General features: G+C 45.4%; 6 protein-coding genes across 6 annotated transcripts; 4 read left to right on the top strand and 2 right to left on the bottom strand.

Annotated features, from left to right (window-relative positions):
• Nucleotides 1–2274: 2274 nt before the first annotated feature.
• On the top strand, nt 2275–3148 carry V8C40DRAFT_285354 (A4/G1 family peptidase; the record flags this gene model as incomplete). Its single annotated transcript, XM_083222357.1, has 1 exon — nt 2275–3148. One exon carries the CDS (start codon nt 2275–2277, stop codon nt 3067–3069), a length of 795 nt encoding a protein of 264 aa, XP_083076281.1. The 3' UTR covers nt 3070–3148.
• Nucleotides 3149–3201: 53 nt separating this feature from the next.
• V8C40DRAFT_237447 (uncharacterized protein) lies at nt 3202–4839 on the bottom strand. Its single transcript, XM_083214251.1, has 2 exons — nt 4227–4839; nt 3202–4156 (listed from the first exon to the last, which is right to left on the bottom strand). The coding sequence occupies exons 1-2, from the start codon at nt 4607–4609 to the stop codon at nt 3577–3579; spliced, it is 963 nt and encodes a 320-aa protein (XP_083076280.1). The 5' UTR covers nt 4610–4839; the 3' UTR covers nt 3202–3576.
• Nucleotides 4840–5036: 197 nt separating this feature from the next.
• Nucleotides 5037–6659, top strand: V8C40DRAFT_160800 (glycosyltransferase family 69 protein). Its single transcript, XM_083211458.1, has 2 exons — nt 5037–5310; nt 5390–6659. The coding sequence occupies exons 1-2, from the start codon at nt 5151–5153 to the stop codon at nt 6493–6495; spliced, it is 1266 nt and encodes a 421-aa protein (XP_083076279.1). The 5' UTR covers nt 5037–5150; the 3' UTR covers nt 6496–6659.
• A 1178-nt stretch (nt 6660–7837) lies between these two features.
• Nucleotides 7838–8990, top strand: V8C40DRAFT_273340 (alpha/beta hydrolase fold-3 domain-containing protein; the record flags this gene model as incomplete). Its single annotated transcript, XM_083220471.1, has 2 exons — nt 7838–7891; nt 8010–8990. 2 exons carry the CDS (start codon nt 7838–7840, stop codon nt 8988–8990), a joined length of 1035 nt encoding a protein of 344 aa, XP_083076278.1.
• A 1179-nt stretch (nt 8991–10169) lies between these two features.
• On the bottom strand, nt 10170–10889 carry V8C40DRAFT_273339 (DJ-1/PfpI family protein; the record flags this gene model as incomplete). The annotated part of the gene is made up of 1 exon (XM_083220470.1): nt 10170–10889. One exon carries the CDS (start codon nt 10887–10889, stop codon nt 10170–10172), a length of 720 nt encoding a protein of 239 aa, XP_083076277.1.
• Nucleotides 10890–12119: 1230 nt separating this feature from the next.
• V8C40DRAFT_237445 (HET domain-containing protein) lies at nt 12120–15309 on the top strand. Its single transcript, XM_083214250.1, has 3 exons — nt 12120–12242; nt 12339–13042; nt 13097–15309. Exons 2-3 carry the CDS (start codon nt 12359–12361, stop codon nt 15134–15136), a joined length of 2724 nt encoding a protein of 907 aa, XP_083076276.1. The 5' UTR covers nt 12120–12242; nt 12339–12358; the 3' UTR covers nt 15137–15309.
• The last annotated feature ends 508 nt before the right edge of the window (nt 15310–15817 follow it).

Here is a 15817-nt window from a genome sequence, read left to right as displayed (position 1 = left end):
AGTTTTAAACAGTTGGCTACACCGGTCTCTTGAGGGGGTTCCTATAACATAGCAGAAGCTCATTGAGTGTCTTATGAAACACCTGAATAGTCGTTGACGTTGGCAGGAATATGTAGTTGCAGTTCTAGCGAGATATTATTGTGAATTGATTGAAAATGGTACAGCATACTGGGAGAGACGCATGAGGTTCTATTCCAGACTTGTATAAAGTAGAATATGAAGTACGAGACAGTAGTATAATATCAATCGGTGAAGGTTGTTGACTGTACACGCTTGATGTGCATAAACGTACTAGTATTGATATGTGCCTATTAATTCAAGAATTAATCTTCCACTGACGATTAGAAAGAATGTAGTCAGAATCATCTACAGACGACATTGCTTGACTGCATTAGCCATCAGTCGGCTGGTTCTGAGAATCATGGCAGTTTTATTTCCTACCAGTATTAACCTTCAATCTTAAGATAGACTGAATTTGGTACTTGAACATTATTCAGAGTTTATTCAGGTAGTTTGCCACCCAGGTTGTTGATTAGCGTTTTTTGTATAACTCATCCTTTGCTCCCTTATTTTGTCAACTCTCGCTGAGTCTGCACAACCTTGTTGATACATAGTAGAGTATATAAAATGATTAAGTACTGCGTCTCATATAGAGTGCATATGACGAAATCCTGTCCGCATGAGGGTCAACTGGAGCCACTGCATGCACGCTTGGGTGATGTTTCTGCCCAAGGCGAGGTACATCATACAGACACAGCAACCTAGTGGATCTACTCACGGAACCCTCTTGGCTTCATTTTTTTAGTACTCTGTAATAGTCCCATATCTTTCAAAGCTGACAGTTAATTTTTTCTTTAAAGATATTTCTCCGGTGTGTAACAAACAACACAGCTTTCTCATATGACATTGATCAGTTGGTCCTTTTAATGCAAGGCTGTTAGGAGCTCACGGATGTCGCACTCATTATGACAATGAACTCCACCTTGACGAATTTGGATTCAGTGGGCACTTACAGAGACATGGCGACATTCTTTTCATTTTTGATGAAATGTATCGTGCTAGGTTCTTCGAAAGATATAAACGAATATGTTTCGTAATATCATATGATGCACCAGATCATAGTACACAGCCATGGGAGAGTATTGGACAAAGACTTGGCGTGGAGCCTGGCATTTCTCCACCTGCATATAGCACAGATGCTTTTATCAAAAAAAAAAAGTCGAAAAGGCGCGGCAGCTGCTAAAGATACATGTAGATGGTAAACGAGTGTGGGGGATGTTGTCAAATGTCAGTTCTTGACGAATCGACACCTAGTTTTGCTTACACGTTTGCCACCTCCCTCCCCAGTTCGGGTCCTGTAGTATAATAAATCATGTAGTTATGTAACATTCCCAGAACACTCGGAAGCAACCTTCGCTTAGAGTTATTCCATCTGGCTATTAACCAATTGCCGCTTTGGGTCGCCATTGTCTTCAACGGCTCGGTCCGTAATTAACCCGCGACACGGCATAGTTATGGCGACTATGCAATGCTGTATCACAACAACAACGCACGCAATTCGGTAATTTATGCAGCAAAATACGCCATTGAGACGGTAGCGAGTTATAGGGCAATTATAGCAACACAATACGCCATTTGAATCTCGGTAGGATGCGCTGAATTAGGCAGGTGAATCGGTCTAAGGTTAATGATGCGGAATGTTAGTTCAAGATCGTTTACAAGATCATTCCCGAGCCTTGGCAAGCAGTGCCATCTGCCGGAACACGGCACTGAAGTGTGATGCCTTCCATGGCATCCGCGCCAATGCAAACTCTCACGATAATCTCTAGCAATATAAGCCCTGTAATTACGCCTTTAGAATGCAAAGGTTCCCGGATTTGAATTTCTTTTTAGGGATAGGAATGCAGTAGAGATGGTGGGTCGTCACTTACTACGACGAGTTGCTACTCTACGATTCATCAAGAGACGGAGTCAACATGCCAACTATCACATGCTGGAGTTCACTCATTGCATTATCTTGCATGTTCTTTGTTGTCTTGTACTCATTAAGCTAAGTGATAACTCGATATTTTGGGAAGGTAGTATCAAGAAGCATACAAGCTATATACATATGGTTATTCTCGTGAGTGAAGCTATATTGTGATGTCTATAAAAGCATACGGACCTGCCAGTGAATCCGGATTTCAGCACCACTCTTCAACAACACAGTCCAGAAGCATCCGGCTCTTACTCATAGAACCAGCACAAACTCCAACACAACTTCAACCTTTCAGAATGAAGTTTTCCGCCATCACTCTCAGCTACGCGCTGCTCGCTGGCTATGTCTCTGCCGCTCCGAGCACCTTGAGCGAGCGTGTTGCCCGCAGACAAGGACGCTCTTCCAGGCCCAATCAGCGCATTGATGTTGAATCCGTGGCCAGTGGCAATGACACCCACGTCTCTTACTCCAGCAACTGGTCGGGAGCCGTCATTACCTCCCCTCCAGCTGGCCAGACTTTCAACAGCGTCTCAGCCAGCTTTGTCGTGCCCACTCCCAAGGTTCCCTCCGGTGGCTCCTCTCGCGGCACCTACAGTGCCTCCGCCTGGGTCGGCATTGATGGCGACACCTACCAGAATGCTATTCTGCAGACGGGCGTGGACTTTACCGTTACGAATGGTAAAGTGAGCTACGACGCCTGGTATGAGTGGTTCCCCGACTATGCCTACGACTTTACTCTCGCCATCTCCCCTGGTGATACCATCAAGACTACCGTCACTTCGACCTCTAGCAAAGCTGGCGTTGCAGTCATTGAGAACGTCACCACTGGCAAGAGCGTTTCCAAGTCTCTCACTTCCACGTATGCTCTTGGAGGCCAGAATGCTGAATGGATTGTCGAGGACTTCGAGGAAGGCTCTTCTCTGGTTTCCCTCGCCAACTGGGGCAGCGTTGTCTTTACTGGTGCCACGGCGTCTACCGGAAGCTCCTCGCTGGATGCTTCCACTGCTTCAGTCATCGACATTCGACAGAACAACCAGGTGCTCACCAGCGTTACTATCGACGGCTCAACCGTTACCGACACCTACGTCTAAGTGCGTGAAAAATCTTCTGTTAAGCTTACAATTGGTTCCCCTTTAAGCTAAATGCAGAAAATGAGAAACAAAACATTAGGGTTGAGGACAAATAGTAGTTTGGGGATAGAGGGGACCGTTGGTAGTTTATTTCACAGATTCAATAGCCAAATATACTACTGTTGATTGACTGTATATGCACTTCTCTTCCACCGTAATAAAACCGGCAACAGCTATCAACAGGACCCATTGCCATAGAGAATGCTGACTCAATCTTGGGAGTCGCAAAACGATTAAGATGATTAAATTCACGTGGAAAACTAAAAGTAAATAAACTTATAACAGTCAGTGTTAAGCTGTGGTTCTTTCACCAACACGCTTTCAGCCGCTACCACCATGCAGTTTCTCAACATTTGGCAGCAACCCGACTTCAGAAGTCTAAAAGCCTCTTTGCAGAGGAAACACCACTACCTTGCACTCTAGACATTAATCCGACAATCTTTGCCTTTAAAAACATGTTAATGAGTATTAGCCGGGTAGTTCTATCGCATTCTCAAGGGTTCTTTCATATTGCGAGCCTTGCAGTTCTATAGGTCCCCAGCCACCCGTGCGACGATGCTTGCTTTTTGGACCCGAATGATACCATGACTCATGGGTATCTCTTTGCGCTCTCTTAGTTGGTGTCTGGCGGCGATATGATCGATTCCTCTTCATTAGCAAAATTGCAGCAATGCCGGAAAAACACAGCAGAGCTATGCCGCCAATGACGCCGCCAATGATTGCGCCAGTGTTGTTTGCAGATGAACCACGGTTGGTGCTATCACTGCCGCCATTTGTTTCCTTTGCAGGCCCTACGGCAATTGATGGTGTTATCGACACTGATGCCCTGTCAACAGTGGATGACGATGACGATGAAAGCGCAGTCGTCGAAATCTGTGTGGTAGCCGGTATCGTTGGTGAAGATACTTTGTCGGAGGCTGAACCAGAATCTGCGGTAGTGGAAATAAGATAATGATCTGTCCTGGGACTCCCACCACAGCCAATATAGGAGTATGTTTGGTCGACGCCAAAAGTCAAGAGGGCGGTGGAGCAGAATTGCTTTGGTCCACTGCAGAGTCAAGTCATTAACAACGTTACACCACAAAGACAATCTGTGACTATGAGAAGATGAGTCATACCAAGTAAATGTAGTCAACTCTGTATCGGCAGTTTTTCCACAGCCACTTGAGCACGATGCATGGTCGACACAGCTTCCAGCCAAGCCGCAGTCAGTAGCTGCTATAACAGTGACTGGACAGAAACCCCACAGGCCATTCATGGTATCAACTCGACAGTCGAACCCAGGGTTGGCGGTGCGAACTTTTTTAGGATCGCCGTCTTGGTATCCGCAAGTAGACATTTCTGTCTGTACAACAGCTCGTTTATCGAATTGCGTTACATTGTGCTGACGTAGCTGTGCTGTGAGAGTGGGTAGTGGATTGCCATGATACTGCGCTCTACACTTGTTGATTTGGAAGAAGAAAAGGCAAACGGTGAGTATTCTAGTCATATATGCGAGCATGGTTCTCGTCTATCACGCCTCAGCTGGCTATACCATGAAGATATTCTGACCGATCTGCAACATAAGCGGAAGCAAAAAAATCTGAGAAAGGGAGGAGGACTGCATGACTCCATGCTCGGGTTGCCCCCCTCCTCTCATTCATAGATATAGCATGTCGCAAGACACCCAAACAACATACCCGAACACCCAACAGCTTCAGGTGTCAAGGCTGAGGTTTCAACAAAGCTGTTGGTTCCAAGTTTAACCTGGGCGGCTACTCCATCTTCAACGGTGGCACCACTGCACCGATAGTGCCCCCACCCCGGCTCGGCGACTGCGGTAGACTCGGCGCTTCGCGGTCTGTTTGGCCCGCAATTCTACTCAGCTTGACCACTGGAAGGATTGCGCGATGTACATGTAATCATCAACCAACAACCAACCACCACCAGTCAGCGGCTACAGTCCCCTTAATATGATGGTCTTCGCATCCTCTTCTGCGCCTCATGATGTAGCCGAGGATGCGATTTTGAGCCAACGCGCCGTGTAACTGTCGGTTCTCAAGATGCGCACGAGATTGTTGATACTGGTAGCTCCATTGATCGCGGGCTTCATTGTCGCTACCACTCTGTTAATGGGAAGGGATCGATTTGCGCGACCTTTGTTTCGACATGACGCTCATGATGGAAGGCCAAATACACCGGAGTTAAAGCCTGCTCTTGATGGTTGGTGCTCTGCACTTGGCCCTCGCTGTTTCTTTTCGCAAACATAACAAGCCTTGGCTGACCCTCTTTACTCTTCTAGGTAGCATCTTGCCGGCCGCGAACATCACACAATATCTCGAGGCGATCCTCACACCACAGCTTTCAACGCTACCAAATCTGGAATGCCCTGCGATCAACACTACACGATATGGCGTGCACAAGAGCAAACTTCCTTCCGATCCAGCCATTACATACTTCTTCGCCCTCAACTTGCGACAAAACTTGCCTTTGTTACCACGACTAATAGGCAGCATTGTCGAAGCGATTCGTTTTCTCGGCCCGACACAATGCGTACTGTCCATAGTCGAGGGCAACTCTCCAGATGGCACCGCCGATGTACTTGCCGCTCTCCGGCCAGAACTTGAGAACTTAGGAGTTACATATTATTTCGAGTCATCTGCAATCAATCCAAGCAAAGATAACCGTGTGGCACGCCTTGCACAGCTTCGAAACAAGGCATTAGCCCCGCTCCTGGACTTGGAAGGTAAAGCGACAAGCGATACAACCGTCATCTTTCTTAACGATGTATCCGCATGTTCCGAGGATATCCTCGAGCTTGTCCATCAAAGAAAGGTTCTTGGTGCGGATATGACATGCGCCATGGACTGGACATATGTTGGCGAGCACCCTACTTTTTACGATGTATGGATTGCCCGTACAATCCATGGCGATTCTTTTTTCGAAATCCCGCCCGACGGAAATTGGAACTCTGCATGGAATCTCTTTTGGAACGCCGATGAGATTCAAGTTCGCTTCTACTCGCAGCGTCCCTTTCAAGTATTCTCTTGTTGGAACGGCGCTACAGCATTTACAGCTCAGCCTATTTTAGAACAGACTGTAAAATTTAGAGCAGCGAATGAAACCACCGGTGAATGCAGACAAGGCGAGCCGCAGTTATTTTGCAAAGACCTCTGGTTCAAGGGCTACCGCAAAATCGCCGTCGTCCCGTCTGTAAACCTCGAGTACTCTGTGGAAAAAGCAAAGAAGATCAAAGAAGCCAAGGGATTTACGTCTGACATAGTCTCTAAACAAGAGCATGAGGGCGATCAAATAGAATGGCGGCTCGATCCTCCAAGTATGGTGAAATGCATGCTTACCTGGGAGAATCAGTATTGGCAGTCGTGGAATGAGACTTTGAAGTCGTAGGTGGGGTTGGACCGCCCGTTACGTGTTGTTTTCTGGCGTTTTTGTGCATATCGGAGCGATGAAGCAAAAGATTTGACAACTGGGACATGAAATAGCATTACATATAATAATAGATAATGAACATGGCAATCTTGGTTCCCTCTACTTTGGCTAGTACAGATGGCATTGCAACATACAAGGGAGTCCCAGCATCTCTGCGTTTCAGTCACCATTGCTGATATCTCCTAGCCCTATATATTATATAATACGAAGCACAGGCTTAATTCCAGAAGCCGTAGGTAAAAGAACCACAAGAAATTAGATTAACGGAGGTAAAAAAAGGAAAAAAGAAACATACAACAGCCGGTGTTCGCTGATGGTCTCCCACTCAACTACTAATCTGCCGGTTAGTGGCTTGTCTCTGGGGGAGCAGACGAGACCCCGAATTCTCCACTACCTATGGTCGTATGTGCTTGGCGCCACGAAGAGTCTCCTCATAGAGAAAATGCATCTTGCCCAGGCTCTTTATTCTCCGCGCATACTCAATCCTAAGTTATCGTGTAAACATATCTATCCAATGAGACTCTTCCTAAGTGTAAATAGCGATAAGTCATCTTACCTGAGTTTATTCCATATATCATTGCCTATAGAGGGCCTTGCCACTTTATGCAAGGATTTACAAGGAAAATGCCCTATAACAGAAGGTTCGCAAAAGATCTCCCGAGTTTCAATTTCCTCCTCTTTAGAGTTAAAGCGTGTCAGCATTCTCCACGCTTCAGTACGATAGTGTAGTTTGTGGTAGCTCCCAATTGGGACTCAGCTTCATTTCGTTATGTACTGTAACAGATATGAGCCCACTCTTAAGGCTCGTATGACCTTATCCTGATTGGTGAAAGGTTACCCTTAGGTTGCAATGGTCTTTCAAGAGTTTGGCTTTTGTTCAAATATAGAATTAATTTTCTGATATAGACGAGGGGTGATGGCAAGGGTCCCTACTTCAACCCTTGGCTACTATTAGCCTCTAAACACATCGTGAATATCACAGGCACATTGCTACTTGTTCAGTCACGCCAAGAAAACAAAACGTTCCGGAAATAAGAGACAGCAGTTGCTCAAATGCGGAATTCCGCTTTGCTCACCTTTTCTTATACGTCGGTGGCCTGGGCATTATTCCCATTATTCCACCAACTAGATCGATGACCTCAACGCTGTGAAGGATATTCATAATGTTCATTTATATTTTCAAATCTATCAAAAGATATAAAAAGACGATGTAATCGACCTGAATGGCAGTTTAATTCTCATCTCCTTCACAACACCAAATATACCAGTATTTACTTCATAGCGACAATTCATTCTATCAATGGCTACATACAATACCAAAGCAGATGTCTCTAGTCTGGGCAATATAGAGTATGTGCATCTTATTTTTTTCATGGCGTTTGGTGTATAGCTAATAATAACACACTATAGTCCTGAGGTGTCTGAGGTAAGCAATACCGTAGGAGTGACTGAACGAGACTGACTATTTTCAGTACCTTGCAAACGAGGGCTCGAAAAACCCAATGCTGCTGATACCTCTCCCAAAATTATTACAGATGTCCCGACAGAATGCTCTGCCCTTACAAGCACCGCCAGGAAATGCCTTGGTAATCACCATTCCTATGAGGGATGGCCACCAAAATGGCGCTGTGGTCTATAAACCGACGACTGTTTCCCGTTCCAGGCCATTGATCGTATTGATTCATGGCGGAGGATATATTTTGGGTGATAACAGTCTCATGAGGACCCATGCTGAAGCATTAAGCATCTTATATGGCGCTGTTGTTGTTTGTATATCCTATCGGTTGGCTCCCGAGTTCAAGTTTCCAACTGCACCAAATGATGTCTGGGATAACTTGAAGTGGTTATCCATTCAAGAGAACGCTCAATCTCTCGGAGCAGACTTGTCTACCGGTTTTATTGTTGGTGGTACTTCCGCTGGAGCGAGCCTGGCGGCCGTCGCGGCCCAAAAATGGGTCACTCAAGCAGTATCCCCTTGTATGACTGGACTCTGGCTAAACATGCCCGTCTTGCTTGAAAAAGAATACGTTCCTGATCAATACAAGGAACTGTGGTTCTCTAGGGAACAGAATGCGGACGCAATCATTCTCAATAAAGCGTCGCTAAAATTCACTCGGTCGTTATATGAACCAGATACCAAGTCTCCCGAATACTCACCTTTCAACGCCGAAAGCCCGCATCAAGGTCTCCCTCCTGTTTATCTACAGGTGAATGGAAATGATCCGGCAAGGGATGATGGACTTATCTATGAGAAAGTGCTACGTGATCATGGAGTCCAAACGCGAATTGACGTGTATCCTGGCATTCCTCATGGATACGATGATGTTTTTCCACAGTTGGACTCATCCCGCAGACAAAGAAGGGATATTTTGAAAGGATTCGGTTGGTTGTTGGGGAAAGAGGTCTCAGAGGAAGATTGCGCAGAAACTGATCACAAAGTTACATCGATGTAGTTCCTCTAGATTCTATTAGAACTAGTCGGGATGACAGCATCAATATTTGCAATGATTGAAGCGGACCAAGAATCAATTTCTCGAAACCCGAAATCGATCTGTAAAATCTTATAATAGATGAGTTCGTATAGATCGAATCTATATCAATTTTAGTCCCTTCCAAACTTGAATTGAACGCCAAAAAAAGGTGTAATTGACGTTATGTCTTTCAGTGTAATATATTATTGAACTGCAAGTTTAGTTTCACGTCTCTCCATCACAAGTCTATATGATCCCTATCGGTAATTTCTACGTGCAATATTCGGTCATGAAATTCATGAGACGATGGAAGAGAGAGGGAGAGGCACGGAGGAAAGAGCAACGGAGGTCATTAAAGCCGAAGGTTCATTAAAGCCGAAGGTGTATGGATAGTTGTAGCAACAAGCATTGAGTGAATTTTCCCATACTTTGAAGATACCTATATCCGTAACATCCCGGATATAGAAATTATTTGACGTACACATGGAGCCAGATATATACTAAAAGCTTACTTGGGAAATCTGGACTTTCTTCACTAAGGGATCAGGCAAAGGCTTATCGGAATTGGTCAGAACATTAGCAGCCACAGCGCATTGAAGCTGACTATTGAACCTATTCTCGCAATTCTTCTGTCTAGGAAAGCTGCTTTATCGCCGTTGCTGGTGTTCATATTTCGTCGCTATTGAGAGAGATAGTATTAAAGAGACTTTTTTTTGTAGTCAAATCAAGATGTCCTGTAGTGTTCATGAAACGACTTTTGGAATCTCCCCAATTGACAACTTTCAACTCACAACGATGAGTTGGTTCCGTACTTGGATTCCTTTTCGCAGTCACTCGTTTTACTCTTATTTTCTGATATGCTTTAACTTACATGCATTTATACAACTGGCTTCAACTTGCAACCTAATAAGTTCCTCTTTAGTGTAGAACTAAGGGGAACTCAGGCCTCAAGTCTATTAAGCGATGGACTCTAAGGGGCGAGGCAGTAGCAGGTTCTATTTTTGGTAGGAAATTGTAAGTAACCAATAGAATGCCTGCTTCAATTCGTTTTCGTATTTATCTGACGAAGCCGTGGTTGAACACTGATGAAACACGTAGCATGGAAAGTTACATTGATGTAAAGAGTGACTAGTCATTCAACTCTCATCTCTCAGTAGACACTCAGTAGGAATCGTAATAGTGATGAACATAGGTGAACAACTGTTTCCCATCCGCGCCATATCGAAAAGGAACCACATTAACTCCGTCAATGTCCCGAGGCTCAAAGTCAAGATTCAGAGCCGCCCACTTAAAAGATTCCTCCCCATAATTCTCTCGCAACCAGTGAATCATCATATCCATGCCCGCCACAGGACCAGACCCTGTCCAAATGTTTCCATCGATAACCCACTTCTTGTCCTTTGACCAATTCACCTTGGGGTACTTTTGCTTAACCCACTCAAACTCAATGTGGTTGACCGTAGCGTTTTTGCCGTCTAATACACCCGTCATGGCGGCAACGAAGGCACCGGTGCAGTTGGTAAAGAGTATCTTTCCAGAAGCGACGTGTCTGCGAATGAATTCGGCGTATCGTGGGTCAAGATCGAAAGTGACGGGGTTTGGGCCTCCAAGGAGAAGGATGTCTAGCTGAGGGCAGTCATCGACAGTGCATGTAGGTTTTATAATTGTGCCAGCGGTCAGGTCCACAAGGTCGCGAGAGAGGCCAATGTGATGAAAGACAAATTCTGGGGCGTTCTTGATTCCTGAATCGGTGACATCTGGTGAGTACGTCCTGATGGCTTCCAATAACTGCTTGCTACCACCTGCAATCATGTCAAATGGAGCAATGACATCGGAGGCTTGATACTGGTAGCAGAGGGAACCAACAACAATGGGAGCCATTTTGATAAGAAGATTCTTTTCAAATAAAATTGGGATTCTGAAGAGCAAGGTTTATGAAAGAAGGGTGTTGATGGAGTTCTGCTTCCATAAAACGGAACGCTTGGGTAGTATATATGTTCCATAGATCGAAACCAGAGCTCGTCAGAATTTCCAATTCTGTCAAGCTCAATGGAAGAGCAAGAACTTTGCGCCCATAAAGCACAGTATTTGTCAGATCTCTTCTGAAATTACTAAATTACTGTGAGCCTAAAGTCTCAATGTTGCGTAACTTGAAATGAATTGGCGGAGGAACCGAGAACTATCGCATTAAAACCGACCCTCTTCGGTGTTGACTGGATAGGTGGGGTTTTAAGATCCCAGCCAATTTGCTCAGTTCCAATAAAAACTTGCTCAGATGCACTCTATAGTTATGATGGAGGTGGTCCGATGTGACATGTTCAATTACCGAGACAGATCTAAGCCGAGCCCTCTCGGATAGATCTACAATATACACTGCCAGAGCCAAAGAATTCTAGAGAAGAATATGTAGGGAGTAAATGTGCCGAAGAACCAGAACATCATCATTGCCTCCTCAAAACAACACAAATATGCATACCGTTCCACCTACACCATTGAACCGTGTTGACCTATACCCAGCTCAAATCATCGATAATCGATTACAGGCTTTCCTTTTCCTTTCTATTTTGCACAGGTCATCTTTTTGGCCTTAAGCAAACCCGTGCTATGCATAGATTTAGATTATATGCTTATTCCGACCCGATGAGCCGGTCGCAGCCCGAGAGCACTGGCGCCATCTACCTACCCGGCTTCCATCCGATCAACCAACATAGACTTCTGAACCAATCAATCTTGCATCACCGCGCCGTATTTGGCAATAAGCGGCGTTACTTCCTACGAGAAACAAGTCGGAAATAAAAGGCTTATTTTCCGTAACAGAAGAGTGGACTGTTCTGCACCATGCGATTGCAAATTGGCGGGTTTATATCTCTAGCAAGAAGAAACTCCACCCATTTTCCTGCAGCTGTCTCCAGATGTAAATTTCATTTACTTTTCTACCCAAGCAAAAGCTATTCTGCCCACTCCCCTCTAATGATTCGTATTTTTAGATTACATACTCTCATCTTCGCTGCCCACATGTGCAAGTTGCTGCTATCCATGATTACTAATTCATTATACGGCTTTCAGGTTGCATCGGCGCCAAGTCGATTTATTCGGACATGTCAGATGTTACAGACTTGGAGAACGCCTTGTTGCCTGTTGCTATTTTAAGGCTAAACCAGGGCAAAATTCTTAATGCCCAATCGTCGTGCGGAGGCGCAGTTGAAGACAAAACAATTGGCATAGTGATATATCGTATGTAAAGTATTCCCTCTTATCATAAGTTTTGGCGTTTTTTGAACGTCTCTTCGTGCGCCAATTAAATACATACTCATAATTCAACCCGTTCAGCTCTAGAAAACAACAAAAAGATGCCTGTCGTGCAAGGCGGCGGGAGGAACAAATTTGGCTTTTCTCCTCTTGCTATGCCTATATCAGCAGCCACACAACCCGACGTTCGGATAGCATCTACCAATCGCAATTCACTACCCCCGAACCCCACGAACGAGGATCATGAAGATGTTGAGAATGTGTATCGTTATTCGCCATTATTGGGCCATCGGCATATTCGGTTGCTTCGCTTGCTACCTGATCGGAATGAGAATGCCCCACTTCATTCTCAGCTCTTCGACTACCCTATGTTGGAGTTGGGCGATGGACCACATATGTACGAAGCTTTATCATATGTGTGGGGGAGCTCACAAAGACCACACATCCTCTATATCGATGAGAAGAGCCTGCCAATTACAGCAAATCTCTACGAGGTACTCTTACGTCTCCGGGATAGAATGATTGAGCGGATATTGTGGATAGACGCAGTTTGCATTGACCAAACCAGCATCGAAGAGCGAGGAGAACAGATTCAGTATATGGCAGAGATTTACTCTAAAGCAAATCGTGTAATCGTGTGGCTCGGTGAAGCAGCCGACAATAGCGACCAGGCTCTGAAGAGCATACGAATGGCAGCAGATGAAGAACACCAATCGTCCCGGAAGGATACGGACAAACAGGCGGTTCTAGCTATACTAGAGCGCCCGTGGTTTCGACGAATATGGGTAGACCAAGTATCTACTTCATTATGCCATGAGATGTACTAATGTTTGTCATAGGTCCTTCAAGAAGTTGCTGCTGCTCAGCACATTGTCATGATGTGCGGCTCTATAAGGATTGATGGATACGCTTTTTGCTTAGGCCTACCATCACTTCTCCAGTACAAGGATATCCCGAGTCATATACGATCGGTAACCTATCTCATGAGGGGCTGTATATTTCGACCAAAGTATAGCGTGAATTCATTGGGTGGTATATCCTTAGATATACGCCCTCTAGGCGCGCTCATAGATATGTACCACACGCACGAGGCAACTGAGCGCCATGACAAAATATTTGCTCTGCTGGGAATGAGTTCTAATGATCCGACCACCCATGGCCTAATGCCCAACTACAAAACCCCATGGAATGAACTTATGGCACAACTTGTCAGGTTTATACTAGGTGAACGGGTATTCGTCCAGACGTGGATGCAGCAGGAGGCCGCTGTAGTATTTGCGAAAGGATGGGTTATTGGCATCGTGTTCTCGGTTCAATCAGCGCCTGGCGATTCTCGTGGAGATAGGCAGCACGTTAGATTGAAGACAAGGGACGTTCCTGGACCAACATGGAGCGTCCAAGCGGCGGGGAAGCCAATCGAGCCTGGCGACCTCTTGTGTCACTTACCTGGAGCCACAAAACCCATGTTCATTAGGCCGCGTCATGACTATTTTACGATCATTATGGTTGAGTTTACTCCTCCCAAAGACGATGGAATGGAGAAAATGGACCTTGAGAAGCTAGAACAGCCAGAGAGCTCTTCTGTGCATGATTTCCTACTTGTATGGGATTGGAATAGCTCCAATGAGGAGACAACTAGTCAAGATTATGAGTCATGGATGACAAGTCGAGTACCCGAGTACTTGTATTCAGAAGAAGAATCGGCAAATTATCTCGACAAGCAATTACGACTGGAGATTGTGGCTCTGATTATGAGTGATGCGGGGAGCAACGACAAAACTATAATCAACACTCTTCAAGACATGAAGAATGCTTACGCAAGAGACTTTGGAGAAGCGGACCGACGAACACTGACGTGTATGAGCAAACTTGCTTTGATGTACGGAAGAACAGGCCAATTATGGGAAGCTGAGAGTGAGTTTTGGCGAATGTTCTGGACGAGGATGAACTTGCAAGAGAGACGCGAAGATATCCTCAGAGAAGTGACCAACTTTGTGGCAATGTGCAGAGGCCAAGGACGTCTTCACAAGGCGATAAATTTCTACAATGTAGCCAGCTTATTAGAGATGGCCGGACGGCATCCCTTGATGGCGGACAAAGACTTTGCCGTCCTTCTGGCCCAGTCAAGCTTGAGAGACGTTTATGTTACAGAGAAATCTGTCATTATAGCAGAGAAGAAGTTTAACAGCGAAGTGGAAGTTGATCTGACGCCCGGCCGAAAAAAATATACGCCCCCGCCGATGGAAGTCCTGCTTTTGAGGGCTGTGAATAAGGAGAACATGCAAGCAACGTACCTTTTACTCTGTCAAGAGAAAGTCCAAATTACGGAAAAAATACTTATATCGGCGGTGGAGAACGACGACAGCTCAGTATTATGGTGCTTACTTGGGAGAGAGAAAGACGAGATCCGGATTACAGAGAGGGTAGTCATAGAAGCGGCAATGAGGAACAATGAGTCGGTACTGCAGTATCTTCTCGAGAGACATGGAAGCAAGATTCGCCTTACAGAAGAAATTGTCATTGCTGCAGCTGAGAATCGGGAACGCTCTGTGCTGGTCTATCTCCTTGGAAGATGGAAAGACAGGATCGAGATTACACCGAAAGTTGCCGTCGCAGCAGCAGAAAACGAACAATTTCCGGCGTTGAAAATATTATTGCAAGCAAAAGGGACGGAATTTGAGGTTACAGAAGAAGTGGTTGTGGCAGCAGCAAATAACCGAGAAAAGTCGGTACTGGTTACTCTGTTGGAGGAAAGGGGGAGCGAAGTCCAAATGACAAAAGAGGCACTTGATGCGGCAAGGGGCAACGGCAATGTGTTGGCATTGAAACGTGTACTTGAGGATGCGAGAAGAATGGCCAGAACGCGGGGAATGTGGTGAAGATGTGGATGATGTGAGATACGTATTGTATCTATGTTGCTGCAGTTCTTTGACACACAAGTATAAAGCAAAATAATGAGCAATGTCCTAAGTTAGTTAGGTTTATGTCTATAGTACACAGCAGCTCTTAGAGGTAAACACAGTTTTGCTCTCAACACACCGGAAAGCTCGCCTCTGCGTCATATTACCCCTGCTGTTAGGCACGCGGGGAGTTACCACTATTCTCCGCTTACAGCCTTCCACTTGTAAGAAGTCTATCTCCGCCCCCAACACATCAAGATGGTTTGTATCATTTCCATACAAGAGAAGCTGGAAGCATCCAAAGGGGGAAGAGGAGCTCCGCCGCTTGCTAAAACTAATGGAGAACAGCCGGAGCATCAAAATTGCCGCCCGAAAGGAAATCTTCAGATCGCCCCGCTATTATAACAAATATTACACCTCATTGGCCAGCTCGCAATTCAAGCAATTCTATTGGCAGAATGATCATATGTAGTGGAGCCCCCTTTTGTAATGCATCCATTGAAAGAGGAGGCAAACCCACGGGATTGAGGAGAGTCCGCAAAACATCCATAAAACTTGCGGATGTTGTTTCGCGGATTTAAAGCATGATGGAGCCGAAGGTATGAAGGAGACGGAGATTAGAATTGAAAATGTCATGATTAGATGATGGTGGGAAGGATA

Source organism: Trichoderma camerunense, assembly GCF_050948025.1.
Source record: "Trichoderma camerunense strain CBS 138272 chromosome Unknown V8C40scaffold_4, whole genome shotgun sequence".
Taxonomy (NCBI): Eukaryota; Fungi; Ascomycota; class Sordariomycetes; order Hypocreales; family Hypocreaceae; genus Trichoderma; species Trichoderma camerunense.
The sequence above is the reverse complement of the archived record's forward strand: the minus strand, read 5'-3'. Positions and strand labels throughout refer to the sequence as shown.